At 40.0% G+C, this 16,654-nt stretch overlaps 1 protein-coding gene across 1 annotated transcript in view; it reads left to right on the plus strand.

The window, feature by feature from the left end:
* The window catches only part of EVC2 (EvC ciliary complex subunit 2), a 78,278-nt gene that overhangs the window by 17,395 nt on the left and 44,229 nt on the right, over positions 1-16,654 (plus strand). Inside the window, exons 6-9 of the mRNA XM_059817792.1 lie at positions 679-788; positions 1,918-1,980; positions 7,602-7,736; positions 9,075-9,226. Of these exons, the coding sequence (XP_059673775.1) occupies positions 679-788; positions 1,918-1,980; positions 7,602-7,736; positions 9,075-9,226 (460 nt within the window). The remainder of the gene's footprint in view (positions 1-678; positions 789-1,917; positions 1,981-7,601; positions 7,737-9,074; positions 9,227-16,654) is intronic.

Here is a 16,654-nt window from a genome sequence, read left to right on the forward strand (position 1 = left end):
GTCAAAACATGATGCTTTTCAGTAGCTTGAGGCATCACTTAATGCAGTTTCCAGATCCTGGGCCAAATTTGCTTGAATTCTTGGAAGCAGCAGATACAAAGGATACCACTGGGCTCATGTGGCCAGGAACTGTCTACTCTGGATGTGGGACATCTGCTGTGTCAGAAAGGAAAAGCTCCAGTGCTGTCCCAAGCCCTCCCCAGGGATCTTTGAGAACTTTTCCTAGGGCAGAGCAAATCTATTGATATCCCTCCTCTCTGGACTATGCTGGTAGGCTCTGGCTGCCTCCTCTGCTGAATTCCCTTGAAGACAGTGTTGTGAGCTTACTGCAGCTTGGTTTCTAGGAGAGCACTTTTGCTGGTGAGGAAGCACAGTCTAAAGGGGAACCTAAAAAACTCTTCAGATGTTTTATTCATACTGAACTTGCTTTTCAAATTTTGCAAACATCTGTAACTGCAGCTGAGCTCAGCTGTGTGCTTCACTCTTCAGAGATTCACACCCAGTCTTCTTGTGTAAAAAAAGACGTGCAACTGTACTGGGTTGTGTTCAAGTCAGTGTAGCTACTGTTCTGTTTAAGAAAATGCAGACACTATTATTTAGAGGCCACTATTGCACTGGCTGATGTACCTCACCTGCTTAATCTACTCAATTGTGGGTTTTTTTTCTCTGTTTTAACAGGTGGAGAACACTTTGCAATCAACTACTCTGCACTTCTTGATGCAAAAGAAATGTGGGATGGCAGGGTTTTGACACTGCCTGTGAAGCTAACTTTCAGGAGTTCATCACAGGTATTTCCTTTACAGTTTTATTTTGCCTTTCACCATTTTTGTTAAAAAAAAGTCTCCAAGGTGGCTCTTGTCTGCTGAAGCAATGAGGCCTGCATGTAATGAAATTAAGTTCTTAGGCTCTCTGATTGTTTACCATGAGTTTATAAATCCGTGAGTTAGTCTTCATAGCTTAGGAAGTCCTAGACCTCCTTAAATAGGTGAAGTATGTTTGTGTGTTGTCCTGTAGTTTTTCTCTCTACTCTCTCTATTTCTCTCCAGTTTATCTGTGTATCCTGGAAACAATGGTGTTCCACATACTTATGTGTGTATTCCTGTAGTCTGTGAGAGATTGAAAGTTTTGCTGTATTTTTATCAGAAAATTTCTTTTAACCAAAACCCAAGTTGCTGCAAAGGAAAACCTCCTTGCTCGTAAGGAAGACACTGTTTTAGTATGAGAGTTGAGAACCTCTGAAAGATTTTTCAGGGAAGCTGAGGAATCTCCATCCTTGCTGATTTTTGAGAACTCAGTTGCACCAGTCTCCGAGACAACTGGTCTAACGGTGGAATTAGCCCAGCTTTGCAAAGGAGGCAGGACAAGTGATTTCTTCCAAAGTAAAATCTTCCAATTTTTAAATATGGCTTGATATTTTTTTCTGTGGTTTTCATAATTGCAGTTAATTAGAACCTGCAGATGTATTTTCATTTCAACTGCTGTATCTGCTTTGTTTTAGAGGAAGAAATGTTCAACATGCATGAGAGTGGTACTAGAGTGGTAGAGCGCAAGACTTCGAAAAACAGGGAATTGTAAGAGTAGAGATATATGCACTGACTGTGGTTCCTTCTGGAGCTCCTTCTGTGCATTTTCAGTCAACCCAGATTTTATAGGCACAGAGAAATGTAATTCTGCGAGCACTGGAATATGCCTCTGTGTGATTAGAAGGGGAGTGTATCCCACAGAGCAGCTGTTTCCACGTCTGTTAGTGTTACCCCTAAGTACACTGCATTTTCCTATCTGATTTATTTCAGCTCTAAGCTTAATGAGAAGTGTAGGTTATCCTCTAAGGAGAGGCTGTACTAGAGACTGTGGGCTGTTTGCCAGTAGATTCTGCTAATTTTTTTAATACATGTAATATTTTTATATCTCTCTCAGAATAAAACACATCTCGTATCATTGACAGCATCGTTCACCATAACTGAAGAAGAAAAGGCCAAGGTAAATTCTATGATTTGGTATTATGTTGACTCTCCTGCTTGAATTTGTGGACAATCTAAACTAAATCCTAGGACCTAAGGATGTACTTACATACTTACATCTCATCACTCAGCTATTGGCTATTAATCATACATAAGTTCTGCCTTCTCTGATTTTAAGAGGAAGAAAACAGGAGTCAAGATGGGGGGCGGTCTTTGTTGTCTTAAAGCAGCAATATTTATTATGGAAAATCTACAAACTTCCATTATATTCCTAGCTGGGTTTTTTTCATTTGAAGAATTGTCCAGGCACAGAGAACTGTGATGAGGGATATGCTCACCTGCTCCTGTGCCTAGCCACCATGAGAAAGCATTTCACCTTTCCAAAAGGGTGGAGTTATCCTCCACCTACTGAGAAAAGGTTTCTGTATCATGCTGATACAGAAATCAGAAAATAGGTGTGTGGGGAGCCTGAGAAATGAAACTGCAGTAAGAGAGGCATAGTTTATGTTTGCCTTTTGTTTTTTAACTAGTCATCCTTCTAATAAGACTTTCTGTTATTGGCTTCTGAATCAAAATGGTTTCTAAGAGGCCAAATAAACCTTCAAAATTACATTGATTGCAGCAAACAGTGTTATTCTTCTAGATAATTTCTTATTAGAGAACTTCCCACTGCTTCCATCAGTTTCATTGCTATGGAGTAATCTCTTCACCAAACTTGTTTTTCTCCCCCAGCCCCTCGTTACCTTGACAGGCTGCTGTGTTGCAAGGGTTCTTTTTTTAAGGAGCTGTGGCGTGGTTGGCAAGAACACTGTGATTGTGTTCAGGCTGAAAAAAATAGTTTGTTTCACCCCAGAACATTTTTGCCATGGTTGTATCATTTGAAATCTAAAGTTCATGTGGATGGGGCTTGCCTGAAGAGGTCCTGAGGACTAGACTGCTCATGCCTTCCATGGGCCTGTCCCATGAGTTCATCTCCACCTTTAAAATCAGTAGTCTGTTTGGAAATTGAGCACAGGGGCCTCTTGTTCCAGTGTTCTTTTTTGCTGGGGATCTCTTGCCCTCTTAATTTCTATTAGAGTAATAGATACAAGTCCAGACTTGGCTTTCTCATAATTGAAGATCGAGTGCCCATTCTGTTAAAATGAAAGCCAGAAATAAACGTGATGTAAAGTAAAACTATACATGAGCTAGAGAACTCATTATTCCTGGATAAAGATCTAGTAAGATTTGAAAATATTGGATGTTTGTATAGCTAATAATTATGCTTGGAATTACCATAAATGTATTTTTTGGAAACTCTTAATCTTAAAGATCTAAGCCGTGCAGTAGCTGACTGGGTTAGAAAAATAGCTTCATGAATGGTTTTCTGTACAGTTCAGTGAGAATTGATATGCAGCAGTTGGTGATGTCTAAGCTAAGACTGTAAGCTACATTGGTCTCATCCCACTGTGAAAAATCCTGCAATCTATTACTATACTCAAAACCTTTATAGCGTGGGTTTTTTCCAACTTGAACTTGATAGTTAAACCTCAACAAGTTCTTGGGGAGTATTCCATAGTTAGGTAAAACTGGCTCAGCTGCATTTGAACTTGCTAAATGAACAGGTTTTGTAATTAAAATGTGTGGTAAAGGTGTGTGGAGAATACTGTTAATTTTTTAAAAATAAAGCTTAAAAATTATGGAACACATCATGTTTCACATGCATAATATTTGCCTTTGGGCTGTGGCCAAGCATAAGGTGTTTTAGAATGAAATCAGTTTGTGCAAGGAAATTATGTTCAGCTGAGAAAGGTGCGATGTATTGTATTTCGTCCATCTCTTCAGCTGTCATAAATGCGCTCAATCTCAGATTTTATTTATTAAAAATCATTATTTAAACCTGTTCATGGGTGTGGTAAAGCCAACACACGTGTGACTAAGTGGATACTAAATGTTGACTTTGGGGACAGAAAAGAGAAGAATTGATTATGTAGTCATGGCAGTGCCATGTCAGTTGGTCCCCGTCAGCTTTCACATGGTTTGCCTGCACACTTAGCTCCTGTTCTTTAAAATTTTACAAAACCTGTGGATTTTCTCTTCTGTGCTGCTGGAAGAAAGTGCTTGGCTGCCTGTGACAAGGTAATTTTGTGGGTTATGAAAAAATACGAGTGTTGCTCATATGAGTGTCCGTGCCAGATGTCTTCCCACAGCACTTCAGGGGCTGTGAGTACTGGTTGCCTCTGCCCTCAGCTGGGTGGTTCTGATGCTGAATGGGAAGCTGTACTGAAAAGGGCGAAAGGAAGTTCTCCCATATAAGCACGTTGCATGGGATGGGTGATAATAATTACTTTGATCTGATTTTTACTAGGCTTGCCTCCCTCAGCATCCTTTAAATCAGTGGGAGCGCAGCAGTTTTTGAAAGAAACCTGGGCCTGTAATGCCTCTTCCCACTATTGGGGTGGCTTAAGAAGTAAGCTTAGGATACGGGTTTTGAGGCTCACTGATGCATTAGTGGTTTGAAGGTTGGCCTGCAGTGCCAACACTGGTTCTACGCTGTGGCTTGTGTAGGGGCTCTGGCACCTGCCCCGCACTATCGGCTGTGATGCTTTCAGATGCCATTAGGCACCTGCTGTATCCTCCTGCTTGGGTTTACAGCCCCCCAATGACATGAACTGTCCTTCCAGAACCCATTTTCTTCAAGTATAAAAGCACAGATAACTCCCTGTCCATTTTTCTCCATTGGAGCTTAATCTCTGATGGAACTGCCTGCCCTGATGCAGACTGACTGTCCTGCCATAGGTCTCGCCTTTTACTTTACTTAGGAAGCACAGGACCATTCCCTAGCCACCACTTTTTCTCCATCAAGACTTAACAAGCTTTATTTCTGCTTCACTGAACCCATAGCCTCACCAGATTCCTGCTTTCCTCAGAAGCGTAGAGAGATCCCTAAATTCCAGAGTGCTTGGAAATTGGACAAATGAGAGTGAATTCAGACAAAATGATGAAGTGGTTCCAAAGTAGCAGGTTTTTTTTCTTAAGTATTATCTGCAGCATGTCCTGTTCCTTGAAAGCGGTGGGACCTCAGGCAGAGCCTTGGCATGGCAGAGCTCAAGGAGAACCCTTCTGTGATTCCTTCTTGGCCACCTAGTGCAACCAGAGAAGCTGGGGACAGCAGATTGACTTAAGAGGAATTGCATTTTTTCCAAGTCACACACAGATGTTTGTTGGCTCTGTGACTGTTCAAGGGGTATGGGCTAAACCCTTTCGATATGCGAAGGGAGAAAACACTGGGTTACGGAAAGGAGTTATTTAATATTTCCATAATCGTCTTTCAAGATGAAGGTATTTTGATGCAAAGTGATGCAGCTTTAACTGAGTTCATGGCAAGGGACGGGGAGGCAGTGCAGGGTCAGAGGAGAAAAGAGCTGGTACTGACGCTGATGTAGATGTGCTGCGTGTCCTTAGTGGTCGGCCATGGTACAGAGAAGTGTAATGGAAGCAATTGACCAAAGTAGTAGGAAGCTACATCAAGAAAAAACATTCAGACAATGTGTTGGTAATTACACGTGGAACCGGGAAATTACTATATTGCTCCTCTTTTTCATTTCTTTGTTTTCATTTAAAACGTAAAGATAGTTAAAGGTATTAGAAGGAATTCAGCACATGGCTGGCTTACTCAGATAAATACTTAGTCCCAAAACATTTTAGTAAACCTCAAAGTGCTTCAAGGGTTTCATTATTTTAGACTAAGCACATTAAAAAACTGGGTTGAGAGAGATGATTCTGCCCCTCTACTCCACTCTGGTGAGACCCCACCTGGAGTACTGTGTTCAGCTCTGGGGCCCCCACCATAAGAAGGACGTGGACCTGCCTGAGCAGGTCTGGAGGAGGGCCATGAAGATGATCAGGGGGCTGGAGCACTTCCTGTATGAGGACAGCCTGAGAGAGTTGGGGTTGTTTAGCCTAGAGAAGAGAAGGCTCAGGGAAGACCTTAAAGCAGCCTTCCCGTGCTTAAAGGGGGCCTACAGGAAAGATGGGGGGGGACTCTTGATCAGGGAGTGTAGTGATAGGACGAGGGGTAACAGTTTTAAACTGAAAAAGGATAGATATAGATTAGATATTAGGAAAAAATTCTTTACTGTGAGAGTAGTGAGAGACATTGGAACAGGTTGCCCAGAGAAGTTGTGGATGCCCCATCCCTGGAAGTGCTCAAGGCCAGGTTGGATGGGGCTTTGAGCAGCCTGGTCCAGTGGAAGGTGTCCCTGCCCATGGCAGGGGGGTTGGAGCTAGATGATCTTGAAGGTCCCTTCCAACCCAAACCATTCTATGATTCTATAAAACAAAAAACCAAACTGAACATACCTCTGTCAGTCAGAGCAATTGTTGATGCTTTATGTACAATACCGTGAAGTAAACTTTGGGTTGTCTTCTTGGAACTGTGCATGTGCCAAATAGTAGCCTGTATTAAAGTCCTGATTTCCTTGATACTGACACCATTGCCTAATTCAGCTGAAATCATGTTGTAATCAATGAGCGATGAGCATCTCCAGCAGCTTTGAGGAGCTGAGCCTGTGAAGCAACAAAGTCTGACGTGAAGCAGTTCCTTTCAGTTAGAGATATGACAGATTTTCAGTGTACAAAAACATGTCAGAGAGAGAAAAAGCAGGCATTAAAAGGATAAAATTCTGCTGTTAAATTGGAATAAATCCTTTTCAAATTGTGGACCACGTTTGATTATCACATCCTATGCAGAATTACCATTGTTTCCATGCTCTCAGGTTTCTGCTCCAAGAGATGACCAAACCTAGCTTGCAAGCAGCATGTTAATTATTTACACTTTCTAGCCCCAGCAGTGTGATTAGTTTGCGGTGAAACATTATACTAATAGCTGTGCTATGTTTTTCATCCAGAGATCTCAAGAACTAAACAAACACTGAATTAACTTTTGCTACATGGAGCATGAAGTAAAAATTAATTTTTAATGCAATTCAATTTAAAGATTAAATTAAGAGCTAAAGTGAAAGGCCTACATGGCTCATGGTTCCAGTGCTCCTGCTATTCTTTTCTGGTTCTTGCTCACGCAGAAACTGCAAGTGTGCACACAAATTAGGTGCTTTTGTCAACTTTCAGTTACATACTTATTCTGAACTCATATTGGTGCTTTTTCCCTATGGTGATTACTGAGTTTTATTGAGCAGAGAAAAGGCCATTAATTAAAGGTAGCCAACCTTAGACTGATTGATTGTTTTTTGGGGTTTTTTTGGAGGCTCTGAGCAACATCAAATGCCATTAATTTCAATGAGAGATTAGTAGAGATTGGCAACACTGGAAAACAGGCTGTTAAGTATGGGATACCCAAAAGTCACAGCACCTAAAATTAAATCTGTGGGAGTTCTGTTCCTGGGAGTTATTCAGGAACTATATATACAGAACTAGGTGAACATAACGAACCATGCTGACTTGAAAACCTATGGAAAACAGACACTTGTTTGAAAATAGTAATAAAAATGTAGCAATTATAACTTAATGCTGAGAAACCCTGAAGTTGTGTGAAGCCATTTAAAAATAATTTACTGCGTTGGTTAGAGTTATAATCTTTGAGTCTGATCTTTACATATATATTTAAAATGTAGTTTTAATAATATGGTTTTTTAATTTCAGATTTCATACAGCCATGCCATCCATGCTTCAGGGTTCTTCATTGCTTTCTTTGTTTCCCTTGTGTTGACATGTGCTGGTTTTTTCATTGTTTACCGAACGCAAATATTAAAATGGAGTTTCCGTAGTAAAAACCAGGTGAGTCATACTGTCTGTAACAGTACTTTATTTAAATTTTTTCATTGATCATATCTGATGATATAACTTGCTAACTAATACAGATTGTGTAAAGAGTTTTTGAAGATAAATAAAAAGCCACCAAGTGATGGATTTGATTTGCAGCACAGTCAGATTTAGAGGGGAGTGTAAGAATGATAATCTGACGAAAAGAACTTCTGTCAGTACCTGGATGTTAGCTTCAGACTGGAGGGAGATTACCCTTTGGCTACTTGTTTCTTTTCATATTCTTTCCTTCCTTTTCTCCTCTTTGTCCCGCAAAATGAGAGAGAGGCAGGATGTCTGTGGGTTATAAGCAGTTGTCCAGGGAGCAGACCACTCACCACCTCACAGATTTGGGTCCAAATTGTATTTCTGATTATCAGGAATAGGGATTTGAATTCAGGTCTTAGTTCCTTGGATGTGCCTTAATCTCCTGAGTGATTAAGCGAAACAGTTGGGTTTGGGGATGGACCATTTTCAGTGTTCTTTATCCAAGCTGTACTAGTTTGGAGAAAGTGGTTTAGTACATACTCGGCTAGAGAGAGAGAAAATACAGTGTCTGATAAATATTCATTAGGTTGGCCCAAGTTCCAGCCCTTGCTTCTATTAATTATTTAGGTATTTATGTAAAGTGAAACAACTTCATTGGGAGGGAGCTAGAGACCTCAATCAGAATATTACAGTAGTTGGAGCCTCTAAGAGAGAGGTGTGCTCAGAGGTTTGAACCCCTTTGCTTGGACAGTGGTGGATCTCCCATCCCTCTGGACAGACCAGAGAAGATCACAAATCACTTCCAGCCTTATTTTCTGTGGTTGAAAATTACTCCATCAACAATTTTTATTTCTTTTAGGCCTGAAAAAATAATCCCTTTAAATGAAAAGGGCGTGCCTTGTTTCTTTTTACAGAAAAAGCTGTGATAATGAAACCATCAAAAAGGGCCATATACAATTTGTATACCATGGTCAATTAAAAAAAAAATAGGCCTAGAAAGCTTATAGTGGAAGATAACCTCCTAGAAGGCTTTCACAAGACTTCTGAAGTCAGTATAGAGTATTCTGTATTCTCCATTAATTTCTTCATTTGTATTCCAGATCAGTTATATACAAAAAGTTCAGCCTGAAACAAAAGTTGTATATTTGATTTTAGATACGTATCTGAATTGCACAATGTCTTTAGACCCTTTCCAGCTGTACAGTTTGATGATAGGTAGGAACCTTCTCACCCAGAGTTATCTGCAATAAAATTAGATCAGACACTCAGTGTAAATTTTTTTATAATCTGAAGCTTCATTTTTTTTTTCTTTTTTTTTTTTTTTAGGAGATACAGCATGACCTCAGTCAAAATCACAAACTAGAGCATTCTCAGTTCAATTCAGGTGATCTCTTCAGTGAAGATATAATTATGAATGATCAAATCATTGATATCTTGTCCTTTGAAGAATCTGGGAACATGCTTCAGGCTTTGGAAGAGTAAGAATTCACTGCTATTATATTACATTTATTACATTTATCATCAACTGTGCCTTTGAACATGCTTTGAGTATCTAACCCTTTAATTTTTCTTCATAGTATCTGTTTATGCATGTGACTGCACTACCTTAGGTTTTTGAACTGTATTAAATAGCCATCTGTGGGAACTGAAAATTGTCGTATTTCATATTGCGTTACCTGTAGAAGTCACAACTCCATCTAGGCCTTAGGCATGCAAGTTTTCCAATCCCAATTAACATCTAATTTTGCTTCTCTGTGGTTCACTAAGTAAAGGGAAACTTTTCTGTGTACAAGAAAATGTTGAAAGGGTGGATTCTACTATTGCTGAACACATTCTGCTTTCAAAAGGGTGGCTTTTGTCCTAGAAAAGAGAACCCCTACTGGGTGCCAGCATTGCTGTTTTGCAGCATATTTTGGAAACACCTGGATCAGAGTCTAAGGAGTGACAGTTCATAGTGCTGCTGGAGAGCTACCACGTAGCTGCAATCAGAGGGACTGCTGGGTAGAGCAGAGAAACTCTCCTGATTTTGTTGAAATGCCAGTTAGGGCTGTTTGACAGAAACATGCTGCTGTTAAAGGTCATCTGTTCTTCAGCTAAATTTGATAAAAAGGTCTGATGTGAGGACAGAGCGGATTTTGTTTGTTCAGTCTTACCATTAGCTTGTGGCAAGTCAGGTTACAGGCAGTATTATGCAACTATGAAATCTGTAGAAGCTGAAAAGGAAAAGTTACAGGACCATGGAATTAGTTTTCTTTCTTAAAGGGTAACTAACAGCATTATTATTTCCTGCATTTCCTTGATAATTGGAATACTTATCTCTGTAAATTGCACATTGGTCCTTGCTTTTATAACTATGTAGCAACTCAGGCTTTGAGAAGACTTATCCTGAAAATCATTATGTGAATGTTAAGAAGAACAGGATCAAACAGTTTTTTAACTTACTTTAGTATTAATTTATTTCAGGGATAGTGAATATCTAGCTAGTTTGAAAAAAAAAAAAAAAAGCTGGACTATTTTCAGATATGTTGTGGTTTAGAAAGGTAAATATTCTTGCAAGCCTTTGGATAGGATTATTTTTATAGCTGGATTATTTCTAAACCCATAAAACAGGATTCATTTCTTAGTTTGAGTATGTATCCAGGGGCTAAAGTTTTTTAACATTCTTACGCAGTTAGCACAAATGTCTTTCTTGCTTCTGCTTCTTTCCTCACAGTTTCTATTTTCTCTGCCTCTAAGGAGGTAGAGTGTTGCAGTGAATAAAATAGATGCCCATTAGCAAACAGTCACTAAACTTCTTCACCTTCTGAGTTATCTCTTCCTTCTTCTGTCATCAGATGGACCACAAAGGCATCCAGAGTTACAGTGGTTCCTGCTACAAAGGACGATTGAAAGGGTGATAGACGTTACTGTGGAGGGCTCAAATCAGCCTCTACCTGTTAGCAATCATTGCTTCCTAATCCCTATTTAGGTTCTCCCAATTCTACTCATTTCTTGTAGTTTTAAACTGGACCTTCTGATTCATTTACTGTTAGGAGGTGACACACAGATGCACTTGCCATATTTTTTTCTATTCTTTCCCTCTTTTTATTGGCCCTCATTGAATGTGTGTATTCAATTGCTACATACCTGTTCCTTTCCTCTTTTACTGGTGGTACAGTTTATCTGACTGAGTGAGGATCTCTGCAATGTGAACTCTTACACCAAGTTGCCCTGAGTTCCCTTTTTTTACTCAGAGATGAAAAAGGACACTTCTGGGGTATGATTGTTCTCATCCTAAAGCAGACTTCCAAAAAATGAGTCGTATGGGTGCTGCACCCACTGACCCTAAAGCCTGGAGCCTGGGCTGATTAGCTCAGCTGTAGGGGTCTGGAGATGGGTGAGACGAATTCATCTTGCAGGCTGGTTGGTAAAAAAGAATACAGTGTTACTTTAATGCCTAAATGAGATACATGCAATATTGTTTCTGCTTTCTTCAGTAGCTGTAATACACCCCTTGTTTTATGTCTCATTGTTAACACTTTTGTATGATATTTAGCTTAGGATGCTTCCTCATCTCTTAATGTTGGTTCCCTATTCATTCTACAAGTTGGGGCAAAGCAGTCCTCTAATTTCTGATCTATATTCCTTAAAGGTTTCATTTTAGTCTTGTACTTCATAAACTGTTGTACATTATCCAAATTTTTAGCTGATTCCAAAGATAAAGATAAAATACTGTACCATTGCCTTAGGAGCTTCTATGACAGTGATCTAGACTAAAACCAGAATGGAGTACTCCTTCCTCTTACTGAATTACCTGCTTTGAGGATAGTGTTTCGTGAAACATAATGACAAAAAAAAAGATGGTGCATTTGTAATTTATTAATGGATAGTTGCAGTCAATTGGAATGGATTCTTTGCTTGAATGAAACGTCGTAATTTTACTAATTGTGGTCACAACACAGTTTTTCAACAATGTTGCATTTTGCTTTATTACATTTAGTGTCATCCAACAGAACAGTTGGGTTTTCTGTAAGGAACTGAGGAATGAGGTTTGTATTGTCTCATAAGAGCGACAGTATACTGACAATAAGAACTGGGCCTGTATTTTGAGTGCAATTTTTTCATGTCATACATATGCGTGGCCAGCAGGTCGAGGGAGGTGATTCTGCCTCTCTACTCTGCTCTGGTGAGACCCCACCTGGAGTACTGCGTCCAGCTCTGGAGTTCTCAGTACAGGAGCGACAGGGACCTGTTGGAGTGGGTCCAGAGGAGGGCCGCAAAAATGATCAGAGAGATGGAACACCTCTGCTATGAAGAAAGGCTGAGAGCATTGGGGTTGTTCAGCCTGGAGAAGAGAAGGCTCCAGGGAGACCTTATTGCGGCCTTTGAGTACTTAAAGGGGGCTTACAAGACAGATGGGGACAAACTTTTTATCAGGGCCTGTTGCGATAGGACAAAAGGTAATGGTTTTCAACTAAAAGAGGGTAGATTGGACTAGATATAAGGAAGAAACTTTTTACGGTGAGTGTGGTGAAACACTGGAACAGGTTGCCCAGAGAGGTGGTAGATGCCCAGTCCGTGGAAACATTCAAAGTCAGGCTGGATGGGGTTCTGAGCAACCTGATCTAGTTGGAGGTGTCCCTGCTCATTGCAGGCTGGTTGGACTAGATGACCTTTAAAGGTGTCTTCCAATCCAAACTATTCTATGATTCCGTATCAATATGAATGGGCAACAAAGCTGGTGAGGGGTCTGGAGCACAAGTCTTATGAGGGGCGGCTGAGGGAACTGGGGTTGTTTAGCCTGGAGAAGAGGAGGCTGAGGGGAGACCTCATCGCTCTCTACAATTACCTGAAAGGGGGTTGCAGAGAGGTGGGTGTTGGTCTCTTCTCCCAAGTGACGAGTGACAGGACAAGAGGAAATGGCCTCAAGTTGCGCCAGGGGAGGTTTAGACTGGATATTAGGAAAAATTTCTTTACTGAGATGAGTGGTGAAGCATTGGAACAGGCTGCCCAGGGAGGTGGTAGAGTCACCCTCACTGGAGGTGTTCAAGGAACGTGTGGACGAGGCATTGCGGGAGAAGGTTTAGTGGGCATGGTGGTGTTGGGTTGATGGTTGGACTTGATGATCTTTAAGGCCTTTCCTTCTTTGATTCTGTGAATTTTAGCATCGTAATCCTGGATTTTATTATTTGGGGAGGCAAAAGTATAGAGGCTTTTGTTAGAGAGCTTTTGATACTTCAGATGTTTTCAACCAACCAAGGATATCTTGCTCGTATGTTAGTTTGGTAATTCCTTCCACATATATTGGTACAGCTATTTGTCATTTTCTCTACATGGCATAGATATAAGCTTGCCAACATAATTGATATATTCTTTTTAAATTGCACTGTGATAATAAACATGGTTGGAATCATCCTGGTGCTTTGTTCTTTTGTCCAGACACAAATGAGAAAATTGCTCAGAAAAGTAAGAGCCACAGGATTTTTTTGTCCTCTTTACGACATAAAGCTATGTTAATAGTTAATGTCTTTCATGAAGTGACAGTGCCAAATTGTTTAGCAAATACATTAGGAGCATGTGTTCAATATTTATGGACAGGGACATCTTTGGATTGTAGACAGTTTGCTGCAATGTCAGGAGGATTGGCTAGAGAGCAAAACACGCTTTTAATATTTCATAAGGAAGCTTCTTAGTTACTCGTTTTGTGGATTTTGCCATAATAAGTCATATTTTGATGTACAGTTGCAGAAAAATAGCTTGGCTTTTATTCTCAGTAGGTTCCTTACTGTGTATATTCCTGAATATTGGCCCATTGGCAATGAATGCTAATGAGAAGAAGCTATATGATTTGAATATTTGACATGCACACTAGAAGATCATGTTCCAAAATGTTATGGGTCTCTTTTTCTGTATGTCTGGAACAGAATACGAAGATAGCTGAGCAGTTTGGTTTTGTGTCCAACATTATGAAGTCTGACCATACTCATAGTTTCAGAAGATACAGTTAAGTTAAAGGCAACTTAATTTCTTTAAATGGCTTTCCACTACTACAGCTTTTCTTTTTCATCTTCATTTTGTACAGCTATGCTTCCTTGAGTTGGGCAAATCTCTAGCTGAGCTTGAACCTGCTTGCTGATACACAATACATACTGCCAATTACTTTGGAAAATCAGTAAGTAATATGTATGCATTGCAGATGACTTTTTTCTGATGCTAGAGGGCATTGAGGTCAATGTACTAGAGAATAGGATCAAACTGTCTCCAGAGAGCCTTGACAGAAAAGTCAAAAACAATTTACTGTCATATTAAAAGTTCACTTTTTCTTTCTAAATGTAAATTTCTTACTGTATGTCTCAATTTAATTTGCTATGGAGCAAATACGGGGTTTTTTTAACCCTGAATTCAAATGGAAAGTAAGAATAAAAGATCACATTGCCATAGCAGCTAGACTTGAATATTTCAGACAATGGTGAGAAATAGCTACATTGTTAGTACAAAAAAAAAAAAAAAAATTGAGGTGCTAATTTCTGTATTTCATAAATTTTTAAAAGTGTAATTGAAATATCAGAATTTTTGAAGGGAGGGCGTATTCATTGCTCTGTTTTTGTGCAATGTGTACAATACAGCAATACAACAATAAATAACAATCACATGGATATAACAACAAGATACAGTGAATACATGTGGAATGAACCCCAGACCCTGCATTTGTAGTTCTGTGTTATGAATGCTGTTATAAACTTGACCAGTGTGTAAACTATACATTTTTTTTCATGAGAGAAACTCAAATGCTTAATAGGTGATAGGAGTCCATAAGACAGGGGAACTGAAGAAAACAATTCATTTGAAATTAATGAATACATCTCTATTTTTCATCTAAAAAATGGCACTTTTCTTTGATGTTGGCAAACTATGAAGAAATAGTGTTCAGAATTATATGGGTCGTTTCTGCTGTCTACCCAGAACAATTTATCTCATCCAGAAAACAGTCTGCTTTTGAGAGTAGTGCTGTTATGATGCTTTATTCCATATCATTTTGAAAGAAGATTGGTATCTCCTACCGTTTCTGTCATCTGAACACTTACCCTGTCTGGGTAGATCAGAAGAACCTGAGTAGATCACAGCAAAGTTGGAAGTTCCTCAGACATTAATGTATATAGCTATAATATTTATTTATGCTTTTGTTAGTATCCAGGCTGAAGTTGATGCTTTTAAAATCAATGGTAAAATGCACGATGACTTCACTGGAAGGAGTACTGGGGTCTTTTCTACGTTCTTTTTCCATAGTAGTTTTTCAGTGAAATACCATTTTCTGAGCTCTCTTATAATAGCTATGTTGTAGCTAACTGTATTTTTTAAATTTGTTTGCTGAAGATCACTGATGTATCAGTTTTCATACTTTCTTCAATCAAAGCAGAGGTCCTCAGTCTCTTAAATGCAGGATTTTTCAAATGTTTTTTAAACAGATTAATTTAAGAATTGAAATACCTTTACTCGCTTTATATTGCTGTGGAGAGTTAAAGGAATTTGATAGTGAAACTGCTGCCAAATCTAGTGCTTAGACTTTTGGCAGGTTTTCATGAAACTTTTTTTCTTTTTTCTGAAAAGCTACTGGTCTCTCTCAGCTCAATTTATCATCTTTTTCAATTTTGGGATTTTTTTTTTATTTATTTTTCTGGCTATATATCATGAGTATCCTATTTCTGGTTTTGTCAGCATTCTGCCTTCTTCTGGAAATTTAAACGTAACCTGTGACTCATCCATGCGAAAGCATGCTTAGATAATCATCACATACCTTTCTTAGCAATTTTATCTATTGATGAGATATCCTGTATTCTCTGTAGACTCATGTTTCAGCAAAGCTGAGTTTACGCTTAGCTGTATAAGTGTCACAGGGCTGATGGATGAACTCCCCCAGTTCAGAGCTGGCTGCAGGCCAGCCCAGCTACTGGCGTAGCACAGAGCATCTTCAGACCTCTTCTAACACAGGCAGGCTGCACCCAGCCTGGCAGTGGGCAGGGACCAGGGAAAGGCAACGTGCCCTGCTCTGCCACGGAAGGCTGAAGGCTTTGGTTTTGGGCAGTTGGTAGCTGTTGGTGGCTGTTCAGACCTCATGTCATTATGTCTGCTTCTACTTCAGCATAGTGCTGGTCTCCTGCAAAGCTTTGTGCCTTGTCGTGCTGAAGCCTGTGTAAATCCCTGCCCCAAAGTGTTTGCAGTCTCTGTTGTGACTGGACCCAGCGGGAGAGCATGGGAAGCAGAGGAGAAAAAAAAGGAGAGAGAAGCTGGAGGGAGAAAGCTACAGAATTACAGAATCACTAAGGTTGGAAAAGACCTAGAAGGTCATCAAGTTCAACCATCAACTAACACCACCATGCCCATTAAACCATGTCCCACAATGCCTCGTCCACACGTTCCTTGAACACCTCACTGGATGATTCCTCACTCCAGTTAATCCTTCCCTCTCCCTCTGTTTAGGAAAGCGCACGGCACTGCACACAGGGCCCACATTGACACGGCAATTAAAAACAAAACCAAAACCACAACAAACAAAACCAAAACAAGAAAAAAACCACAGCCCAACTTGCTGATTTTGTATTACTAACCCCTTAATAAATGGATGATTTAGGAAACAAACCCCATCTGCAACTGAAGACCTTTGATGACTGTTACATTTGAGTTGGTTTTCTTTGCTTACTGTTACTAAAGCCAGCACTGGCACATACTGTTTCACGTCTTGGCTGTATCATTCTTCCTGTCTGGCCTTCTCTCCCCTTCTCTGAAGTGCGACAAGGCAACATGGACCATAATGCTTCTTTTTTGTCCTCCTTTTCCTTTCCTCACTGTAGCTGTCCCATTGGCACTGTGCCCACAGGTGCAGGAGACACGCTGCTCTTGCTCAGGTGGTAGCAGTGGGTGCCGTCGGG

The sequence above is a fragment of the Gavia stellata genome, chromosome 5, assembly GCF_030936135.1.
Source record: "Gavia stellata isolate bGavSte3 chromosome 5, bGavSte3.hap2, whole genome shotgun sequence".
Classification (NCBI taxonomy): domain Eukaryota; kingdom Metazoa; phylum Chordata; class Aves; order Gaviiformes; family Gaviidae; genus Gavia; species Gavia stellata.